The sequence below is a fragment of the Naegleria lovaniensis genome (assembly GCF_003324165.1).
Source record: "Naegleria lovaniensis strain ATCC 30569 chromosome Unknown tig024, whole genome shotgun sequence".
Taxonomy (NCBI): Eukaryota; Heterolobosea; class Eutetramitea; order Acrasida; family Naegleriidae; genus Naegleria; species Naegleria lovaniensis.
In genome coordinates this window covers 347332-367145 of record NW_025407846.1, presented here as the reverse complement: position 1 = coordinate 367145, position 19814 = coordinate 347332, and the positions used below count along the sequence as shown (strand labels likewise).

The 19814-nt window shown below is 36.6% G+C and overlaps 10 protein-coding genes across 10 annotated transcripts; 7 read left to right on the top strand and 3 right to left on the bottom strand.

Moving 5' to 3' along the window:
• Positions 1 to 135: 135 nt before the first annotated feature.
• C9374_005517 (uncharacterized protein) lies at positions 136 to 2201 on the top strand (the record flags this gene model as incomplete). The annotated part of the gene is made up of 4 exons (XM_044695276.1): positions 136 to 348; positions 540 to 577; positions 689 to 752; positions 819 to 2201. The coding sequence occupies 4 exons, from the start codon at positions 136 to 138 to the stop codon at positions 2199 to 2201; spliced, it is 1698 nt and encodes a 565-aa protein (XP_044547994.1).
• A 90-nt stretch (positions 2202 to 2291) lies between these two features.
• Positions 2292 to 9521, bottom strand: C9374_005516 (uncharacterized protein; the record flags this gene model as incomplete). Its single annotated transcript, XM_044695275.1, has 2 exons — positions 2292 to 9290; positions 9411 to 9521. The coding sequence occupies 2 exons, from the start codon at positions 9519 to 9521 to the stop codon at positions 2292 to 2294; spliced, it is 7110 nt and encodes a 2369-aa protein (XP_044547993.1).
• Positions 9522 to 10015: 494 nt separating this feature from the next.
• C9374_005515 (uncharacterized protein) lies at positions 10016 to 11956 on the top strand (the record flags this gene model as incomplete). The annotated part of the gene is made up of 1 exon (XM_044695274.1): positions 10016 to 11956. One exon carries the CDS (start codon positions 10016 to 10018, stop codon positions 11954 to 11956), a length of 1941 nt encoding a protein of 646 aa, XP_044547992.1.
• A 136-nt stretch (positions 11957 to 12092) lies between these two features.
• Positions 12093 to 12572, top strand: C9374_005514 (uncharacterized protein; the record flags this gene model as incomplete). Its single annotated transcript, XM_044695273.1, has 1 exon — positions 12093 to 12572. One exon carries the CDS (start codon positions 12093 to 12095, stop codon positions 12570 to 12572), a length of 480 nt encoding a protein of 159 aa, XP_044547991.1.
• A 445-nt stretch (positions 12573 to 13017) lies between these two features.
• On the top strand, positions 13018 to 13958 carry C9374_005513 (uncharacterized protein; the record flags this gene model as incomplete). Its single annotated transcript, XM_044695272.1, has 2 exons — positions 13018 to 13213; positions 13372 to 13958. The coding sequence occupies 2 exons, from the start codon at positions 13018 to 13020 to the stop codon at positions 13956 to 13958; spliced, it is 783 nt and encodes a 260-aa protein (XP_044547990.1).
• Positions 13959 to 14093: 135 nt separating this feature from the next.
• C9374_005512 (uncharacterized protein) lies at positions 14094 to 15204 on the bottom strand (the record flags this gene model as incomplete). The annotated part of the gene is made up of 3 exons (XM_044695271.1): positions 14094 to 14536; positions 14599 to 14717; positions 14786 to 15204. The coding sequence occupies 3 exons, from the start codon at positions 15202 to 15204 to the stop codon at positions 14094 to 14096; spliced, it is 981 nt and encodes a 326-aa protein (XP_044547989.1).
• A 254-nt stretch (positions 15205 to 15458) lies between these two features.
• Positions 15459 to 16400, top strand: C9374_005511 (uncharacterized protein; the record flags this gene model as incomplete). Its single annotated transcript, XM_044695270.1, has 1 exon — positions 15459 to 16400. One exon carries the CDS (start codon positions 15459 to 15461, stop codon positions 16398 to 16400), a length of 942 nt encoding a protein of 313 aa, XP_044547988.1.
• Positions 16401 to 16584: 184 nt separating this feature from the next.
• On the bottom strand, positions 16585 to 17103 carry C9374_005510 (uncharacterized protein; the record flags this gene model as incomplete). The annotated part of the gene is made up of 1 exon (XM_044695269.1): positions 16585 to 17103. One exon carries the CDS (start codon positions 17101 to 17103, stop codon positions 16585 to 16587), a length of 519 nt encoding a protein of 172 aa, XP_044547987.1.
• Positions 17104 to 17274: 171 nt separating this feature from the next.
• Positions 17275 to 18485, top strand: C9374_005509 (uncharacterized protein; the record flags this gene model as incomplete). Its single annotated transcript, XM_044695267.1, has 3 exons — positions 17275 to 17327; positions 17499 to 17936; positions 18011 to 18485. 3 exons carry the CDS (start codon positions 17275 to 17277, stop codon positions 18483 to 18485), a joined length of 966 nt encoding a protein of 321 aa, XP_044547986.1.
• A 69-nt stretch (positions 18486 to 18554) lies between these two features.
• On the top strand, positions 18555 to 19703 carry C9374_005508 (uncharacterized protein; the record flags this gene model as incomplete). The annotated part of the gene is made up of 1 exon (XM_044695266.1): positions 18555 to 19703. The coding sequence occupies one exon, from the start codon at positions 18555 to 18557 to the stop codon at positions 19701 to 19703; it is 1149 nt and encodes a 382-aa protein (XP_044547985.1).
• Between the last annotated feature and the right edge of the window lie 111 nt (positions 19704 to 19814).

The following is a 19814-nucleotide window of genomic DNA, read 5'->3' as shown; positions in this document are numbered from 1 at the left end:
CCACTCAATCGATGGACTTTGAACATCTTTGACTTCTTCTTGGTGCTTGATCATGGCATGTTATGAAACTACAAATTTTGAATGAACCAGCACAAAGATGGGAATTCTCAAAATAACTTTAAAAAAAATAGAACAATGGCCCTCCCATTGAAACGAGCAATCGATCACGTCAAGAATGGTCAAGTGGAACACCTTCAACCATTCATGAATGAACTATCTTCTTTTATCAATGACTGTACACAAGCAACTGGCTATGAAACGTTACTCTACAAGGCATGTGACAGGGAACAAGTGCAAGTGTTAAAATTATTATTGCAAGTGAAAGGAATAGATGTCAACAAGGGATCTGTAGGTTTATTCATTAGGAATTGAACGGTTGAAAGGATCATGTTTTGATATTTATTTCGGAATGTATTGAATTCAATGAACAATTTTTACAAGGATGTATGTTTTTTAAATAATAATAATATTATTTTGTAATAATTTTTAACTATTGATGAAAATTAAAAAAGGATGTATGTAATTGAAATTTAAATTAGAAATTGAATAATTATAATATTTCACACCCCAATAGGGAGTAAGTCACGATTTAAATCATTTTCAAAATGGTTATTGAGCTCGCCTTTGGATTTTCAGCTTGTAGGTATTTTTAGTATATATGTGAATATTCATAACAACATCTCCCAAGATCGTATGTATTCATTCGTAAAAACATGGTTGATTCAAGATTGACACTCGCTCCGTTACAGGTTGTACGTAAAGTTACCAAATACTTTTTCATTGTTCTCACATCTCTTTTCACACATTCCTTAATTTAGTATTCTCCTCTCTATATTGCTTGTAAACATAATCATTTAGAAATTATTCAATTATTACTTTCTCACCCGAATATAAGGATTGATCATAGGGCAACAAACATTGCCATGAAAGAGCATTGTATTGATTTGAATTTACTTTCTTTTTCTATTAAGAGTTCATCCAGTGATGCATTGAATGATACATCTCAACGATCATTTATTTATGCCAAGTTTTATAGTTATCAACATTTACAGCACGTGTCACTGGTCAACAAGTATGATCGTGACACATTATTTGAAAATTCAAATATTATTGTATTTAAACCTCTCATTAAGCTGATGGCTCCTTCCTTCTATAAGAAAGTTTTGAAAAATAAGGAATTGATACTCTCACTTGATCACTCTGAAGAACAAATTGTACAACATATGATTAATTCATTTATTTATGGAGGTCCAAGTGATTTACTCTCCATCATGAATGTGACAGACCAGTCGAAGAGTTCTCTCACACTTCTCGAAACACTCAAATTGTGTATCCAAGTTGTTTTTATTGTAAATCAAGTGGTAAATGGTGAATGTACGAATTGGAAAGTACAAGCCGTAAGAGCAGTCGTTTCAGTTGTGAAATTTGAAAATATTTTGGATACACTTGATTTGATTCAAACATTATTGGAACGAGAACACAAATACTTTAAATCTCGTCACGAATTTGAGAATTCCAACACTTCTACATGTACTTTAAGAAAAATCAAAGAATATTGCCTTGACTATATTGGAACCAATGCTTGGAAAGATGAAGGATATGATTTGTATGTGGAAAAAGATCCACGAATGCAGCAATATGCCATGTCTGTCATCAAGCGAAGAGAAATGAAACCTCAGAATATTTACGAAACACCTTGCTTGGTCTCAAACACTCTATTTTTTGATCTCTATCATGGTGGAAAGAAGACTGATTTTGAAATGAAGTTGATGAGTGGAAAAGTTGTCAAATGCCACAAGACCATGCTGAGTTCAAAAAACAGCTTTTTTGAAGGTCTATTTTCTGGAAATTGGTCTCTCGATCTTGAAGAAAAATATGGAGACGAGATGGAATATATTGTTCAATATTGTTATGGATTTGTAGAACAAGTGCCTCAACATTTGATCGTACCTCTCATTAAGAAAGCTCACGAACATGAAATGAATGATCTCGTAGAAGTACTCGTCAGAAAAGAGTTAATTCTGACTCTGGATAACTTTGCTCAAGCGGTTGAGGATTTGTATGACTACATGGAAGAGCCTATCATTTCGAATACAATTTTCAAGTTTGCCTCTCAAAACAGAATATCGTTATGGGACAAAGTGGATCCGAATTTACTTCATCCGAAACTACAATTGTGTTTGGCCACAGGTTCCTTCTGAGCTTATATGACTGTGAGTGTCAATATTCTTCCACAAACAACTTACTGGACCAAAAATAAAATAATTGTCAATTCAGTTTATTATAAAGATTTACCAGAATGCACACCAACCAATGTACATTTGGCATAAATTAGAATTAGATGTTGCTTGCTCAATCAACAACTCAACTTGCTCAGAACAGTTGAGAGTGACTGGTTCCTCATCTGTTGGTTCTTCTTCATCTTCATCAACAAAGTCCCTACCAATGAGTTTGCTTTCAATTCTGTGACTAACTGTAAGGGCTCTTTGATTAAGTGCTTCAGGTTGTTTAAGAGACTCTTCTTCAGATTCGTCACTTTGCAAAGTTCTACGAAGATTCTTCTCACGAACAGATCGAGAAGGATAATGTAAACTGTCATGTTCAGTGTAGGAAGAAACAGTTTGAGGTGAACCATTATCTTGAGAGTCACCATTGTTCATATCTTGTGGAATATTGTGTGACATGTTTTGCATGGATTGATTCTGTACATGATTAATTTCATCTTCATTTTCGGTTTGAGTCTCTAACAAACGCCAATTAATCAAAGGATCATGAACGAATGCTTCTAACATGGCCATAACAGAATCTTTGTTGTCTCTCAATACTCTCATGACACTTTCACAGGTCGACTTGAAGGTACCTTCAATTCCACACACTTCCATGGCATTAATGAGCATTCTTGTGAGTCTGAATGGAACTTTTTCTGGGAATTTATCTCTATGCATGGCAACTTCGAAACAATCACCAAAATCAATATGTACAATTTTACCTGTGGATTTCTCCAACATCAAATTACTGGGGTGTCTGTCACCAAGACCCAAAATATAACCAACAATAGACATGACAGCCAATGATCGAGTATAGTTGGTTCTTCTTTCAAGCCACACTTCAGAGTTTCTACTCTTCAACCAAAGTACCTTGTACAGGTCTTGTCCAGTGGTATTTTCGAGGGCATATTCAAATACTTCGATCTTTTGCATGAGAGTTAAATTGTCGTAATCAACAGCCATTTGTTGCATAAGTCTATGCTCAATGTTCAGTAAGACATTTCTGCTATCTCTGAACTCCTTAATGAGTGCATGTAACGTGTCACAATTGTCAACCCATCCAATCAAACCAGCATTTGAGCTTAAAGGAATGACAGAGTATCTCTTAATACTCAAGTCTCGAGTTGAAGTTTCTGGATCATTTTTCAGTAATGTATTTACAAGACCAAACAATTGCATAACTCTTTCGTCTTGACGCAAATCTTCATGTCCCTTCAACAAGAACTGATACTCATTACCATCACTACCAAAGATTTTAAGCTTTCTTGGTCTTTGTTTGGAAGAAATAACTCTAAGTTGACGTGCAAAGCTTGCAATTCTGATCACTTGCTGACCACTCTTATAAGTTCCAGGAATAGCCAACTCAAGATCGCTAGCTTCAAGGAGCTTGGGTGATACAATTTGTAACTCCAGCTTCATCATGTGTGGTAATTGTTTGTTAATTCTTCTAAAGACATGATAATACAGATCCCAAGCTTGAGAGAGTTCTTTTTCTTTTCTTGTCTTTTGATACTTTTTACAGTACTCCCACGCATCTTGAAGATCTCTTCCAAAACCTTGAGTGAAAGCAATCTCACTCAGAGTCTCTGGGTTTTGAATCATTTCATGGAGCGGCTTGAGAGTGTTGAGCATACCTGGAGTGTCATGCTCTCCAAAGTAGAGTCTTGAGGCTTCTTCAAGTCCCTCGTGCCACAACTCATTCCACAAGATGGCTACTCTAATCAGTTCGTGACTCACCATGAGGGCTTGTTCAACAAGAACTGGATTGTTTTGTCTCATAGAGTTCAACAATGATTCTGCGGCTTTCTTTCTTGAAGTTGATTGTGAGTAAGAGCAGACAGTTAATGGATATACCAATGCTTGAGGATGTACTTTTCCAACCTTTGAAAGGAGCTTGTGAATCAATTTTCGTACAGGACCAACATGTGAGTTGACACGAGCAATGATTTGTGGAATTACTTCAAGCCATGTGTCAATACTGACAGTATTGAATCCATCAACCAAGGTCTTTTCAATTTCTTTCATGGCACCATGCTTGAACCACAATGTTAACAAACGTAAAATGTCTTGTAAGCTTGAATTTCTATCTGGACTGAGATTAATTGAGTTAAAGAATCCAGTCAAAGCAGAAATCAAATAAATAGTCATGGATTCCATACTTCTGGTAGCACTTTGTTTCTTCTCCACATGTGAAACGACTTCAGAGTTCAACAATGCCCATTCGTGCCAAGCCTTGTACCATTCCTTATCAAAATCGGTCGCAGCCTTGAAATGAGATAAAATTTGAGGTAGTTTGTTCTCATCCAAACCTCCATGTTGCCTATATAAAACCTTTTGCCATTGACCCAATGTTAGACATGCTCTGGCCTTCAATTGATTGTCACATTGGATATTATATACAAATTGATTCATCAATTCGAATGCCTTCATTTGTTTACCTTCTGACCACATGTGTTTAAAGTATTCATAGGAAATCTTTGGATGAACGTCAGGTGATACCAAAAGCTTCTCAGGCTCTTCGCTCAACACAATTCCATCAACCAATTTTTGAAGAATTTTCTCACTCATTTTGATCTTATTCGATTTTCTACAAATTGATGCAAATTTGAGCCATGTAGAGAGATCTTGTCTTTCAGGTATTACTAATTTTCGAACAGACAGAATATTCTGCCAATGTTCAACATTTCTCTTACAACCTGCCAATCTGTCAATCCAAATTTGATGGATAATTGATTTGGATTCTTCATCTTCTGCTCTTTGATATCGAATGATTTCTTCCATTTCAGACAATTGTTGTACAGTAACAATAATATCATAGGCTCTATTGTAACTTTCACCAACCAAAGCTGCCAATTCTGTGTCGAGTACTTTGCGTGTATTGTCAATCAGTATTTGTGCATTATTGTGATCCTTTTGGTGAATGGCTAAAATAGCTCTGAAGAATGCACCTTCACTGGTATCCTCACTGAGAATGTTCACATAATTTCTCATGCTTTCCCATTCTCCCAAATTCCATGCTGCAGCAGCTGCCATTGGTGCCATTTCTTCCTTTATACTATCGCTCACAGTATTCCATGAATCTTGACATAACTTAAACAACTTTTCCCATTCTCCAATAGCTTTGAGACATCGCATTTTGCCCAATGTCAAGCTTTGATCATATGGATTTTGTTTTTGTTTGATACTGTACGCATCATAGGCTTCTTTCCATCTTTGAAGCTTTTCATACCATGACTCTTTCAACTCAATGCTGTGGTTCTTTTGAGCGTATTTCAAGATACCCATAGCTGCTTCGTGTTGTTGAAGTTGATTGTTGATGCTGATCAAATCTTCAATAAGAGCGCTTGGATTTTGTTGGAATTCAATTTCCTTGTAATGCAATGCTTTTGCGAAACATTGACACTTTTCAGCAAGTGCACCTAAGGCACTAATAGCAATTGGAAGAGGATTTTCGTCATGTTCCATAAATTCTGCCAAATTGAGCAATGTTTGAAGAACTTCAGGAGGTAAATCAGGTGATGAGAAAGCCATTTCCAGAGCACGCACCACCTCGTTTTGTGCCTTATCATCCAATTCAGACCAACAACTCACAAATCCTGCATTGAAAAGCTCTCTAGTTAGAGGGTGATAGACTTGAGCGAGTGCAGAGCAAGAACGTAATGCAGGAGATGGTGATTCCTTCAATAACTCTACAGAGAAACCTCTATTCCATTCAATCCAATCGTCTTTTGTTGCTCTTTGAGAAGCTTCCCATGCTTTTCTCAAACTATTTTGATTGATAGCCATTTTCTTGATCTCTGTTGAACTATCTTCACCTGCTAGAGAGTGGCCGATTTCATCTTCATCTTCTGGCATGTTTGGAAGTGGTAAACCTTTGAGTAAGTGGAAAATGAGTTCATTATATCTTTGATGAGTAATGTTATATTGAGTTAAAACTTTGGTCACCATTGGAATAAATATTGAGAAATCACTTCCTAATTGATGAATAATATTACACAAGGTATCCATGGCCTCTTGTCGAATCTCTGTATTTTGTACCTTCAAGACTCGAGAAAGTGGATGAATAATTCTCGAAGAATATTCTGAAAAATTCAAAATTCTACTCAATTTTCCAATACATCGAATGGCTTCTTTCTTTAACACAGGTGTAGCTGTTGGTGCTTCAAAAAGTTTGACAACTATTGGAACTACTAAATACAAATATTCTTCTAAATGTCGTCCAAAAACGATGAGCGCATGTAAAGCTTTCTTTGCTGATTTAGGTTGTGGAGGTGTTTGCAGCACACTCAAAAGTTGAGGAATAACATCAGGTAAATATGGTTTGAATTGCTCATTAAGTGCTGTACATATTTCTTCTTCGAGAGAAATAATTTGTTCCTTAAAATCTGTATCAGATGAAGAGCTATTCCAAAAGTCATGAATGAGCACAAAAATTTCGTCCAAGTAATTTCGAATGTGCTGTTTCACAATTGAGACTAGCAAGCTCAGTTGTTGGAAAACTGTGTTCCGAATATTTGGCTCACAATTTCTTATTAGGTTCAAGAATGGAGGCATTACTTGAGGTAAAAATGGAACACATTTCATATTCAAACTTGTGAAAATATACATGACTGCTTGAATCGCAGAAAGATGGTGCAATGATAATGAGGGATCAGTTAAAATTCTAATGAGAGCGTTGAAAGCAACTGTAGGATAATATTCTTCTGAAGAGGGACTCAAACCTGGAATAATGTCACTACTTGTGTCCATATTCTCTTTGGAAGATTCGAGTTGAACTTTGTGTTGATATGGATCAATGGCTCCAATAATACCCAAAACTTTGATAATCTCTCTTCTTGTTGACCAATCTTCCTCTGATTTTAGAATTGCAAGCAACAATGTCAATAAATTAGGATATTTGATGTAAGGCGTGATCACATAACCAGTACTGGCAACTATTTGTCCGAGAGTCTTCACCGCCATTGCTCGCTTGACTGATGAGCTTTGATCTTGCAATGTTTCGATCACAGATGGTAATAAATCATCAATAAAATCTACAATATCCATGCCACCAACTTCAGCGAGCTTTCCAGTGGTATCCAACACACACGAAGAGACGTTTGGGTTATTATCCTTAATTCGTTCCATGAGAACTTTAAGAACACTAGAAACATAGGGCTTAATTAATCGAGGTGCCGCAACAATTAAATGTCCTAGCATTCGGGCACTCTCTTCCTTACTTCGAGAATCTTGACTATACTCTAATTCTGTTAACAACTGAAGGAGTGCTTTTCTCAATGATGGTAACACAAATGCAGGATTTCGTATGCTCAATCTTCCAATGATAGAAATTGCAACTTCTCGAATTTCGAACACTTCATCATTTAAAGCAATAAATAATGATCTTAAATTGTCTGATAATGCTAAATAGTGGTCGAATTTTGGCTCCAATGACGATAATACTGCATATCGAATGGTAAAATCGGTATCAGTAATACCAACAATTAACAACTTGGCAAGCACATCTCCAACTACAGAACCAAAGTGACCTTTCACTGGTGGTTTTCCTTGACTCACTAAAAGTCTACAACATGTTTTTGCTGCCTCCTTTCTAATTGCCGGTATGTCATCGTCAAGATATTTCACCACACAATCGTGAACGAAATCTATTAAATTGTGGCCCTTGACATTGAAACTTCCCAAAGTTTTGAGAGCAAAAACAATGGTTGGCGTGCTATAGAGTGAAGCTTCAATATGTGGAGCAAATTGTGTTGGTGGAGTCACAGGATTGAGAGTATTGAAAGGTTGTCTTGCCAGAATTTGAGAAATGGTATCCAAGACACGTTTTTGAATGGGTTGAAGCAAGGCTGGAATTTCCTTAGAAATAATTGTGAGAGATTGAATTAATGCTGTTGATAAACCTCCAGCAAACATGGAAGGAAGTAAATGTAAAATACGAACTGATACAGTTTCTCCCACGGCTTTTGAAATGTCACTAATGCAAGTCAAAGCCTCTTCACAAAAGTTTTTCTTCTTAATTTTCAATCCATACTCTGTGATAACATTAAAAATGTCATCTACATATTTTTTGATTGGTTGGCCAACACGGGTGGTCAACTCACCCAATGCGAGGAATGATGGTTGTCTTTCGAATCCATTCTTGATTGCTTCCAGTATGAGATTGATTGACTTGTGAAGATACTTTTCATTAAATCGTTCTCCATAGAATTTTGCTAAAACCGGAATCAGTTCAATGACAGTTCTTCTCACCATTCTGTCTCTATGTTGTTGAAAATCTAGAATGGTTTTGCAAATACTGTCAAATTCATCTTTGAGAACGTTTCCTGCAAATCCCAATAACTCTCCAATTGCAAGCAGAGCTCCGTGCACAACTTCTGTTTTTGTATTCTTGAAATTGCTGTTTGTTTGATTATAAATATCTTGATACCAAATGTTACGAAAGTTAGTTGGACGTTCGGAGATGAGACCTAAAACAGCGTGCAGAGCCTGTACAGAACCAGTTCTGACACCAATGTTTGCGTCAGTGAGACCATTCCATATGACACTCAGAAAACTTTGAACATGTCCATAGAAAAGTGTTGGTGCATTTTCTGCCAATTCTTTCAGAACAAAAACTGCAGCATATCGCTTTCCGTCATCATTCTTCTTATTGTTGTTATCGTCACCTTTTAGCCACTCCAATGCTCTTTTAATTTCGAATTCAACCCATTCAGCAGTAAGTGTTTTTGATGTTGATGAATCACTTGCTCTTGCTAGTTTACCAAAGGTCTTGGCAACCATGAGCACGATTTGAGACTCGTTTGATTGATTGGCAAGAATATTTCTTAGGTATTGGGAAAATCGTGTTCTATTGATTTTTCTCTGATCATCATACCGGATGTCGATTAGGACGTCTATCAGTATGATGGCAGCTGTGCGGTCATTTAACTCTCTAGAACTCAATAACTCTCCAATCCATTTGTAAATGTCATCTATTAACTTGCTAAAGTTTTCTGCTGAATATTCACGATATAATTTTTCCACCTGATGATAACGATAAATTCATATCAGAGAGTAAATTGTTGTTGTTGTTGGTTATTGTTGGTTTGATTAAATTAAATGATGATGGTTTCAAGGATATCGAAATAACGAAAGTAAACATACCTGTGATTTGAAAAGCTCCACTCCCACGTTTCTTTGTTCCTCATTCTTGCTAGTAATATTTGTGTGTATCTCCTGAAATTCGGGACTACCCATCGACGAAGTCGTGCTCATTCCTATGCAGTGATTATAAATGATTGAATGATGATTCGGTCAAAGATCATGTACAGAATTTAAAGTCGTACAAAGAGAACCAGTACGGAAATATAATTCCTGCAAATAAATTAAAATTGTGTGAGGAGATGGAAAGGAACTGATGATGGCCTGCTTTTTGATTTTCAACGTTTGGTAGTCCACTCCGAGAGGGAGAGCGAGGCTTTTTTTATGAATGTTGTAAAGTGTCAAATGGAGATTTTCTGCTGTTCATTCGAAAATAATATTAATATTGCATTCGTTGTACAGTTGTGCAGCTTCAAATGTTCATTGAGACTTGAGGTGCATATCATCTCCTTGTTCTCATCTTTTGAACACCGCTCTTAAAAAGCTTGTCAGCCTCACAACATTCATCTGTCAAGCTTGATAAAAAGCAGTTCACATAGGTCGAAAAAACATATCTTCTTCCAGCACCAGATCACCTCTTTCCAAAACACACGTTCAAGACACCCGTGATGAACAGCATCAACATTGCGGATTCTGCAAATGTTGTTGATACAGCACCCTTCGAAAATTCAAATCTCAGCAAACGAGAGAATGAATTGTTGAATATAAACAGAGCGGGTGATACAGGTCATCAACATTCCCAAGACTGGCCCGACAACAGGAAAAAAAACGAATTCGGCTCTGCAACTCGCTGTACAGGTCATCACGCCAATTGTCAATCCATCATCATCACAGCTGAAAGTAGTACTACTGCTCCTAGGAGTTGTGTACCCAACGTTGGCACCGTCATACAAGACCCAAAAACGTCCAACGTTCGCGAATTGAACTCAGTTCCTAACAACGAGGAAGCTCTCGTTCATGAACCATCCGAAACAATTGTTTCATTACCCACTACTACAACATCCACTTCGGTTTCATCCGAAATCATGCTAAAAGCCTTGTTCAATACCAAAACCAAGAAGAATTCATCATCCAATACAAATTCATCGAATAATAACTTGACAACAACAACAACCACGTCAGCTGCCATGTATGATACAACAACATCTTCCAAACGATTGGCATCCGGACTCGGACTCACTAAAAAAGAGACCTCTCAAGAAAATGTCGAATTTGATTTGTTATATGCAACAAAATTATCTTCAATATCCAACAAGAAAAGCTCACGAAGACATAAGAAATCAACTTGGAGTTCATCTAGACCATCTCGAGAGAAAATGAATCAATTTTGTAAATATTGTAAAATATCCGAGAGACATTTAGAAAAGAAAAACTTGTCCACATTGACACAATTGAAAACGTGTAGTTTGTGTCGTGAAGTGAGATATTGCTGTAAGGAACATCAAGTAGAGGATTGGCCTAATCATAAAATTGATTGCAACAGTGCCGTACGAGCTCGTAATAATGGTATTTATTGCAAGACATTGAAAAAAGGTCATTCCAAATATAGACCTTGTGAAGGAGATGTGGTATCCATTCACTACGTGGCTCGATTATTGAATGGAACCATTGTGGATAAAACTTACAAATCCATTGAGACAAACAAATATTGTAGTGTTTCTTATGACACGAGTGATGATGAAGATACTGAAAATGCTTTTGATGACGACAATGATCCATATATTGTTAAGCCTCCATCCAATGTGTATAATGATTTTGAGGGATGGCTTTCACATGCTAATATTCAACAACGGAAAAGTTTTGCTCAACACGATGACATTAATGCTGAGGATGATGATGAACATACCTCTCATTCTTCACAAAGTGATTTAACAGCAGCAACCATTGATTTTTCGACAGGAACAAGTGTGACGTCTTCATTCTATTCTGAAGCTGGTCAATCCTTCTTGGATGAAGATCAAAATTCACAAAGATCCACAATATCATCATCGAGTATGATTTCAAATCCAGAAAGAACTCTTGAACAAAGCATAGAATTCGAAAATGAAGCTCAAGATAATTGGTCGGACAGCTCATCAGGCAGAGCAGGTGGTGGAACCTCTTCATCCACTTCGAATGCTACGATCATTTTTGATTCGCTCCAGAAAGATGTGGAGGTTGTTCCAGATCCTCTTCAATTCAAAATTGGAAAAGGTCAAGTACCATCAGGAGTGGAAAAGGCAGTCAAACAAATGTCACTTGGAGAGAGATGTTATCTAGTTGTGGCTCCATCCAAAGAATCGTCGAAACGAGATGTTATTTCCAAGAGAATGAAAAATGCCAATGGATATACTATTATCTATGAAATAATGCTTGTGCATATCCTTAGAAAGAGACAATATAATGAATTTGATTTTGAAAATATTCAGAATATGGACTCTATGAATGACCATGCATTGATTCGATTGGAGGAATTCACAAAAGATGATGACTCGTATCAGAGCTGCTATTACGAACCTTTTAGACCCTTTTTGGCCAATGTGTCATCTTTATCTGCACAATTGTATTAATAGTAGGTTACCTACAAATGCTATTTTATTGTAATCATCAATAAATATTGGTAAGAAGGAAAGTCAAAAGAAACCATCGTTTAACCAAGTCATCGAACAAGTCAAAAAACCCGCCAACGCCAACTGTCACAAAAAAATGTCTTTTCGTCAAATCACCAACACTGATTCTCTCTTTTTTCATTTCCGTCATCTCAACAACACCTCTTCGAGTCACAACAGACACGAAGATTCTTCCCTTCTCGACCAATTGGAACGTTTTCAATATTCTCTCTTTTCCAATATTCGCACCGAAGGTCTTCGAGAACGTGATCCTCTCGTTCGAGAATATGAACTAACGCTCGAAAGAAGATTTCAACAACAACAACAACAATTAAATTCCATGTATCGATCATCGGCAACATTGAGTCCATCTCTTTCCTCGAGTGCACATGTTGAAGAACGTGCTGATGATGACAATGACGATGTCATGCTCTCAGAGCCAGAATTGGAAGAGACCACAGTGAGTCGAGGATTAAATTTTGATTTAAATGAAGGATATATTAATGATGAGGAAATGATGGCTGCTGGTGTGTTTTATGGAGATGAAGATGATGAACAAGTGTATGAAGATATTTAAAAACATGAAGATCTTTAAAAACATCAACATGGCTGAATGAGTAGCGAACAGTTTTGATTGATCTTGTTTTTTTGGAATAATAGGCTCATGAATGGATTTGATGTATTGATTGATTGCATGTTCTGGAATGAGGAAACGATTCAAAGATATGTGATTTCTTTTAAATTTCGAAAGAGTGGTCAGGTGAATGAATTTGAGTGCTGTTTTGATCTTTATGCAAGAACAATTTTCAAAAAGAACAATTTATTGAACCATGTTCAGTATTTGAACAAGAAACACCGTTGCATGTCAATGAGTTGTTATTGCATTCCAAAGTTGAGTTCCATCACAAACCAGAAAATCAACAATAAAAAATATTTGCTTAACGTCTCGCTCAGAATATTAAAAGGTGGCTCTCTCATAATTATTATTTCGGAATTAAAAAAAATTATTGAACTATTTGATGATGATGAACAAGGATCAACAACAAGTATTAAAAGGAGAAACTATTATGAAATGTAATAATCCTTTTTGTGTGAGAGTTATGAAATATTCACCCAAATTGATCGTTGCAGATGCCTCCAACAGCATTGTTACCTTGTATGATCTCACAAATCACAGTGTACGGGAAACGTTTACAGTAACTACCGGTAGTATCAAGGGTAGGTGTTTTGTTGTTTATTATTTTCTCAATGGATTGATGATGATTATGATAACTTGATAAATCGCCAAAATTTTGTGCATTTTCCAATGAATTTAAATGCATCTAATACTGAACTTGCTCATTGCTCTTGAATTTGATTTTAACACATATTCATAGGCGTTGGTGTGGATCCATCGGATGATAGCTTTTACATTGTGACTGGAAAATTACTTGTAAAATATGACTCTGAAGGAGTGTATCTTGGAAAATATGGAAAGAATCTAGATCTTAAGAGCCCTATTGGAGTAGCTGTGGATGAGGTTGGCAATTGTTATATTACTGATCTTGATGGAAGAATTGTGGTCATGTCCAGTGAAGGACTTCTTGTGAGAACCATTGAGATGGAAAAACCTTATGACATTTATTTTGAACCTAAATTCAAATATATGGTGGTGTCAGATCAGAAAAAGGATGTCATTCGATTACTGACAAAGAGTGGAGAAAAGGTGAAAAAATTAGGATATAAGGGAAATGCAAAAGGGCAATTCAGTTCTCCAAGTGGTGTCTTTGTGGACTCTTTTGGACATATTTTTGTGGCAGATTTGGGGAATCATAGAATTCAAATGTTTGACGAAACTGGAAAGTTTATGGCTGTCATTGGGGGAAGTAGAGGAAAAAACGATGATGAGATGGAATTTCCACGGTCTGTGTGTGTTGACCCGTGGGGAGTGATGTATGTGGCAGATAGTTCAATCGTTCAATAGCACACAACAGCAATGAATGTAGTTTATTAAGGCTAGTTGAATTTTGCCAAGTCAAAGTTGTGTATACTCGTGCTTTAGAAAAGTAAACATGGAGCAAAATAAAGGCCTTTTTTATGAAAGATATTCAAAAAGAGACTATTCCAACTTGGAAAGAAAACTCTGCAATGGTGTGTATCCTGATCCAAGCTTTAATGCTCTTCCTCCATTCTCCTGTGAAATTGTTTTTTTTTCGCTCTCTTGTTCTGGTGTGGTGACGCCACAAAAAGCAGCCAACTCCTGTAGCATTTTGGCCATGGCTGTGCTTGGTGTAACCTCCTCCTCCTTCCGGGCAGTGGAACGAGCTCGATCATTGGGATAAATAGCCTGTTGCATAAAATCAAGAATAAGATCATTTCCAGAGTGGGCCTTGACTTGAATTTGGGACCATTTCGTGTCATACTCTTCACTATCTCTACGCTCATCTGTAACAGTACAATAATACTTTCCTTTTTGGTTGGGCTGTTCAAATGAAAGGGCCATCACAGATTTAAGGAAATCGTTGAAGCCACGAATGGTTTTAAGGGCTCCCATTTTATGTCCTGTTGGTCATGTGAAAAAATTGAATGTCATTGGCACGAATAGGCATCATGATAATACTAACCTCCAATTTCTCCATCCCAATTATAAAGAGAGCCCTTCTTGAGAGATGGTTTTTTGTTTGCCTCAAATACTAAATTCCATTTCAGAATAAATTGGTCACTATTACCTCCAGGATATCGACTTTTCCAGTAGTTCAACATTCATAACACGGCTCAGTTCATGAAATAATTTCGTCAGTTTTCACTTACTTTAAAGCTTTAAAGAAAATTTCAAAACTCAAACTCTGGCGACCCTTTTTGTACGTTTTTACAAAATTACTATTGTTCAAAGCCTCACCATGATCATCGAGTTGTAACAAATACATGGAAATTCTTGGATCAACTCTCTTGGCCCGCATCAATTCCTCAAACTCACCATAATCCACCATTCGGTTCAAACAATCAGCGAACATGCCTTGCACGTGTTTACTAATGAGAGGGAGTGTTCGGAATGAAGAGGCATCCATGAATTGAACCATGGAATAGAACTCATCATGATTTAATTTTTCAAACCAAGAGAGATCCTTGCTTGTTTGTTTCTCTTCATCATCGTTCATTTGGTTTTTGACTTTTTTCGTGTTGGAGCTTGTGGTACTCTTTTCCGGTGCTTGTTTTCTCTTTGGAGCCATGTGATGATTCAGCAGCGAAACGATGATGCAATCCAACTAATGATTTTTTAAATTGTTTATTTTCCAACAATACCTTGAATCGCGCTCCCTGTTGTTCCTTGGTGTTCATTCGGAACCAGATTCCTCTAGGGACAGAATTTCATCACACTTTTGATCTAGCTTTTTGCATTCTTAGGGTGTTGTTGAAGAGTGGAGTGACCCCATTCGTCTTTGTAAATTATATCCAAGTCTATTTGGTTCAAAAATAGTAAAAAATGTTTAAACCATTGGTAATGGGCTCCCATCACAGCCTTCCTCTCATCCGAACCATGACTCGGATGGGGAGAATTTTCAACACTCAATCATCATCAGCCACAACAGTATCATCAGCTTGGCATATGGGAGGGATAATCACACTCAATAACAAAATTTCTAATGTTGGTGTAATTTCCATGATGATTATGAATCATGAACAGATGAGAGGAATGAAAACAAATCCGAATGCTGGTAAGACTCAAAAGGGTCAATCGATAAAAACTCGCCAAAAACCTAGTGTTACACATTTGGAAGGAATTGGAGAGCCTTACGTTCCTGAACTCTATAAAACTCAAAACCCTCCATCAGGAATGAAAGAATCCCTGGCTACGATATGGTTTCAATTCAGAAAGTATTTAAGTAAGCTGAGATGCTTTTTCCGTATTTACAGAAGATTAGGAAAACAATTCGGTGTGAATGGAAATGCTAATTTCCAACAACAAGTAACGGAATATTTCCACGAATATAAGAAGGCAATAGTCAATAATGACCTCAGAAAATTGAACAAGGTTTGCACAACACGAGTTTTGTCACAACAAAAGAAGGATTCTAAGCATCATAGTGAAGAGAAGCACCACATTGAAATTTCAAATATCGAGAACCCCAAAGTTGTCCACTCATACATTTTGGACTTGCCTGGAAATAAGGAAATAGCGCAAGTAATTGTGAAAATGAAGGTCAACGAAAAGTTATATAGCAAGCAAGATCTTCCTGGTGGTAAACATCAATTGAATCTTGAACAAGATCAAGATAATACCTATTATGTGGTTTTTGAAAAGCCTTTAGATGACTTCTCTAAACAATGGATGCTTGCAGGATTTATCGATTCATCTTCCAAATATTTCGAGCCAACTGTTAAAGAGATCATGTATGGAACTACAATGATGGGTAGTAATGAATAGTATAGACATAAATGATCACCAATGACGAAGAAATAGTTTCGTTTAAATTAAAACCCTTAGGGCGTTTTACAATGCTTGATATTAAAGAAATAAATTCCATAAGTGGGATGTTGAGAATGAGTTGACAATTGTCCTGAAAAACTTGTTGGTGTTCATAGTGTGCTGGCAGTCACAGTAAAATATATTATTGTTCAATTCCATACTTTTCCATTTCTTCAAGTCTTTTTTCACGGAGCTCCTTTGCTTTCTCTTTTTGGCCAGGGGTTAAAGCAACCAATGTAGCAGGATGCATCGCAAGGGTTGGTTGGAAGAGATGTCTATAGGCAGCCCACAAAGCAAGTGCCCAACCAACAAGGTAAATAGTGCTCAAAAGAACATCTTTTGTTGATAATGTTGGGTAAGTATCTTTATAGGCCCATTGCTTTTGTCCAGCACCATCATCCCACCAAACATCATATGTATCATCAAATCCAGAAGTGTTGATATTGTATTGTTGTGGGCCATCGTATGGCAATTCGTATTCGGGTTGCTTTCTACTCAAATCAACAGTTGTACGTTTCACATGTCCCGGAGCAGTTTCAAGAGGAGAACGATCGGAACCGCTTGAAACAAAACGTTTTTGAATTGTTGTTGTTAATAGAGATGAATGTGATGAAACCTTCTTGTTCTGCAAGAGAGCCAGCAAGATTCGTCTTTGATTCATTTTTAAAATATTTTATTTATTAATTACAAAAGCAAATATCAAGCTTTGGCTTTCTAGTCATTGCTGACAATTGAATTAACGAATCAATGAAGCCAATTGATGAGGTAGTAAAGCCCTCTAACAACAAAGATTTTGTTCTTTCGGTGAACGATATTTGCGTTGAACAAAAAAATGAGTGGTTTGCTTGCTGCCTTGCTTTCATACCTTTGGTATGGCTTTATGTGGTATGTACCGATGATGATGAAATTATGTTTCGAAACAAGGCTCATGTTTCACGTGAATTCATCCTTTGAAAATTCAAATTGGATATATCCAAATTCGGAACAATGAAACTCGTCTTCCTTCTTAAATTTTATTGTTGAACTCTATCATCTCTGTATTTCACATCATTTTAGGGTTACTGGTGTAATCATTGCCGCCATGATCTTCTTCAAGATTGTCTTTATCCTTTACTGCAAATACTTCCCCAATGTAAATCTCAAGAAGAGATATCATACTGAATGGGCTTTAGTCACTGGTGGCTCTTCGGGAATTGGTGCTGCTTTGGTTGAAAAGCTGTTGAAGGACCAACAAATGAACGTTGTTATTGTTGCATTGGAAGACAAGTTGTTAGTTGATTTCACTAAACGAATGCAAGAAACTTATAAAGATAGACAAGTTGTTGCTATTGGTGTAGACTTGAGTAATGACAATCCAGAAACTGGATACATGAAGACAATCATTGAAAAGACAAAGGATATTGATATTGGTTGCGTTTTCTGTAATGCTGGATTCTTTAGATTGGCAGGCTTTGATAAGGTCAGAATTGAAGATCACATGAAGCAAATTGAATGGTAAGTGTTAATAGACAACATTGTACGAGCATTCCATACGAATATCTCATGGATTTTTGATTTCATTCGAACAGTAATACTCTTTCATATGTCAAGATTACACATCACTTCTTCTGCAAGTTCAAGCAACAAAAGAACAAGAAGCTCATCGCTATGACATGCAGCTCAGTTTCCTACTTCCCAGCTCCATTCTCTGTCATGTATGGTGCCACTAAGTCATTCTTGAATAGTTTTGCAAGCTCATTGGCTATTGAGGGTCTTGCCAACAATATTGACATTTTGGCTTTCAATCCTCAATATACTCGTTCTAACTTGTATGCCAATTCTCCAAAGCTCAGTGTTTTAGATTTCATGGCTTTGATTGGATCTGACTGTGATGATGTTGCTCAAGAAATGCTGAACAGTGTCGGTAAGGTCAATTACAGAGATCAAGGATTGTACTCCATCTTTATGAAAATTTTCGGTGGTATTGTTTTTGACATGAACTGGCTTTTCCCAATGATGGCTATGGGTGTTTCTATGGCTCCTGAATTCAAGAAATTGAACTAAATTATTAGACCTTTTTGAAAGGTGTTGGTTGTTGAATTGTTAAAAAAATAGAGTGGTAATGGTTGGGAAATGAACACGCCCATCATCATTCCTGTCATTTCCAACATTTTCAACTTTTATCAATCGCTTCATGACGCTCTAGAACGTTCTGATCTAAAAATCTCAATTCAGTTTTTATCTTGGCCTCCGAATGAATGTCCCTCTAAATTGTTGTCCTCATTCGAGTCTTTGCCACAATATTATCCAATCATCATTTCGGACGCTTACTTGTTGACAGAAGAGTTTTTCAAGGCTCTTTACGAACAATTAAAAGATGAATCCAATCATCGACATGTGAAATGGATTATGTGTACATTTGCTGGTGTTAATTTAATCTTTGATACCATTCGAAAATTGGAGTGTGGAGAACATTTATTGGAATTATTGGAAAAACGAAATGTAAAATTAACAAAAATTGGTACTTTTGGGTTATTAATGTACGAATATTTACTCCAACATATGCTCAATGATTTACGTTTCTATGATAAGGTATTGGAACATCAATCTCAAAAATTATGGATTGGGAAAACAGCGTTTCTTCACAAAACATTAAATCAAGTGAAAATTGGACTCATGGGTTTTGGCAATATTGGAAAATATGTGACTCATCAATTGAAACAATCCTTTCCAAAGATTACTATTCATGTCTACAGAAATCAGAAAAGTTATTGTAACACTCTACAACAAGAGAATCATGACAACCATAGGACACTCATGCCAGACAAATTCTTTTATGGACCTGAAGAACTACAGAATTTTCTCTCATCGACTGATTTCGATTTCATTATTAGCATTTTACCTTCTACTCCACAAACTCGAAAATTACTGGACAATGAAATGTTGAAACATTTGACCTCTCGATCTCACACTTGTTTCATTAATGTAGGAAGAGGTGATTTAATTTCTGAATCTTCTGTTATTGCGGCCCTTGATGACCAATACATTCGAAAGGCCATCTTGGACGTTTTTGAAGTAGAACCATTGCCAAACACGAGTTTATTTTGGAATCGAAAGGATGTTTTAGTGACTCCTCATATCTCAGCACTTTCCATTCCAAGCGTATTGGTCGAATCATTTGTTGAGAATTTTAATCTCATTGCAGGTCATGCTGTTGAGTGTGTAGAGGATCTCGATTTTAATTTGTTAAAGTATGGTTGTGATTGGAAGAAGGGTTATTGAAACGTTATGAAATGCTACACACAGATTCAATATTTCAAATTGGTAATGTTGATGGTGTGTTTGTTCCAAACTTTAATAATCCAATGTTCGAATAAATTTCAAAGTTCGCAA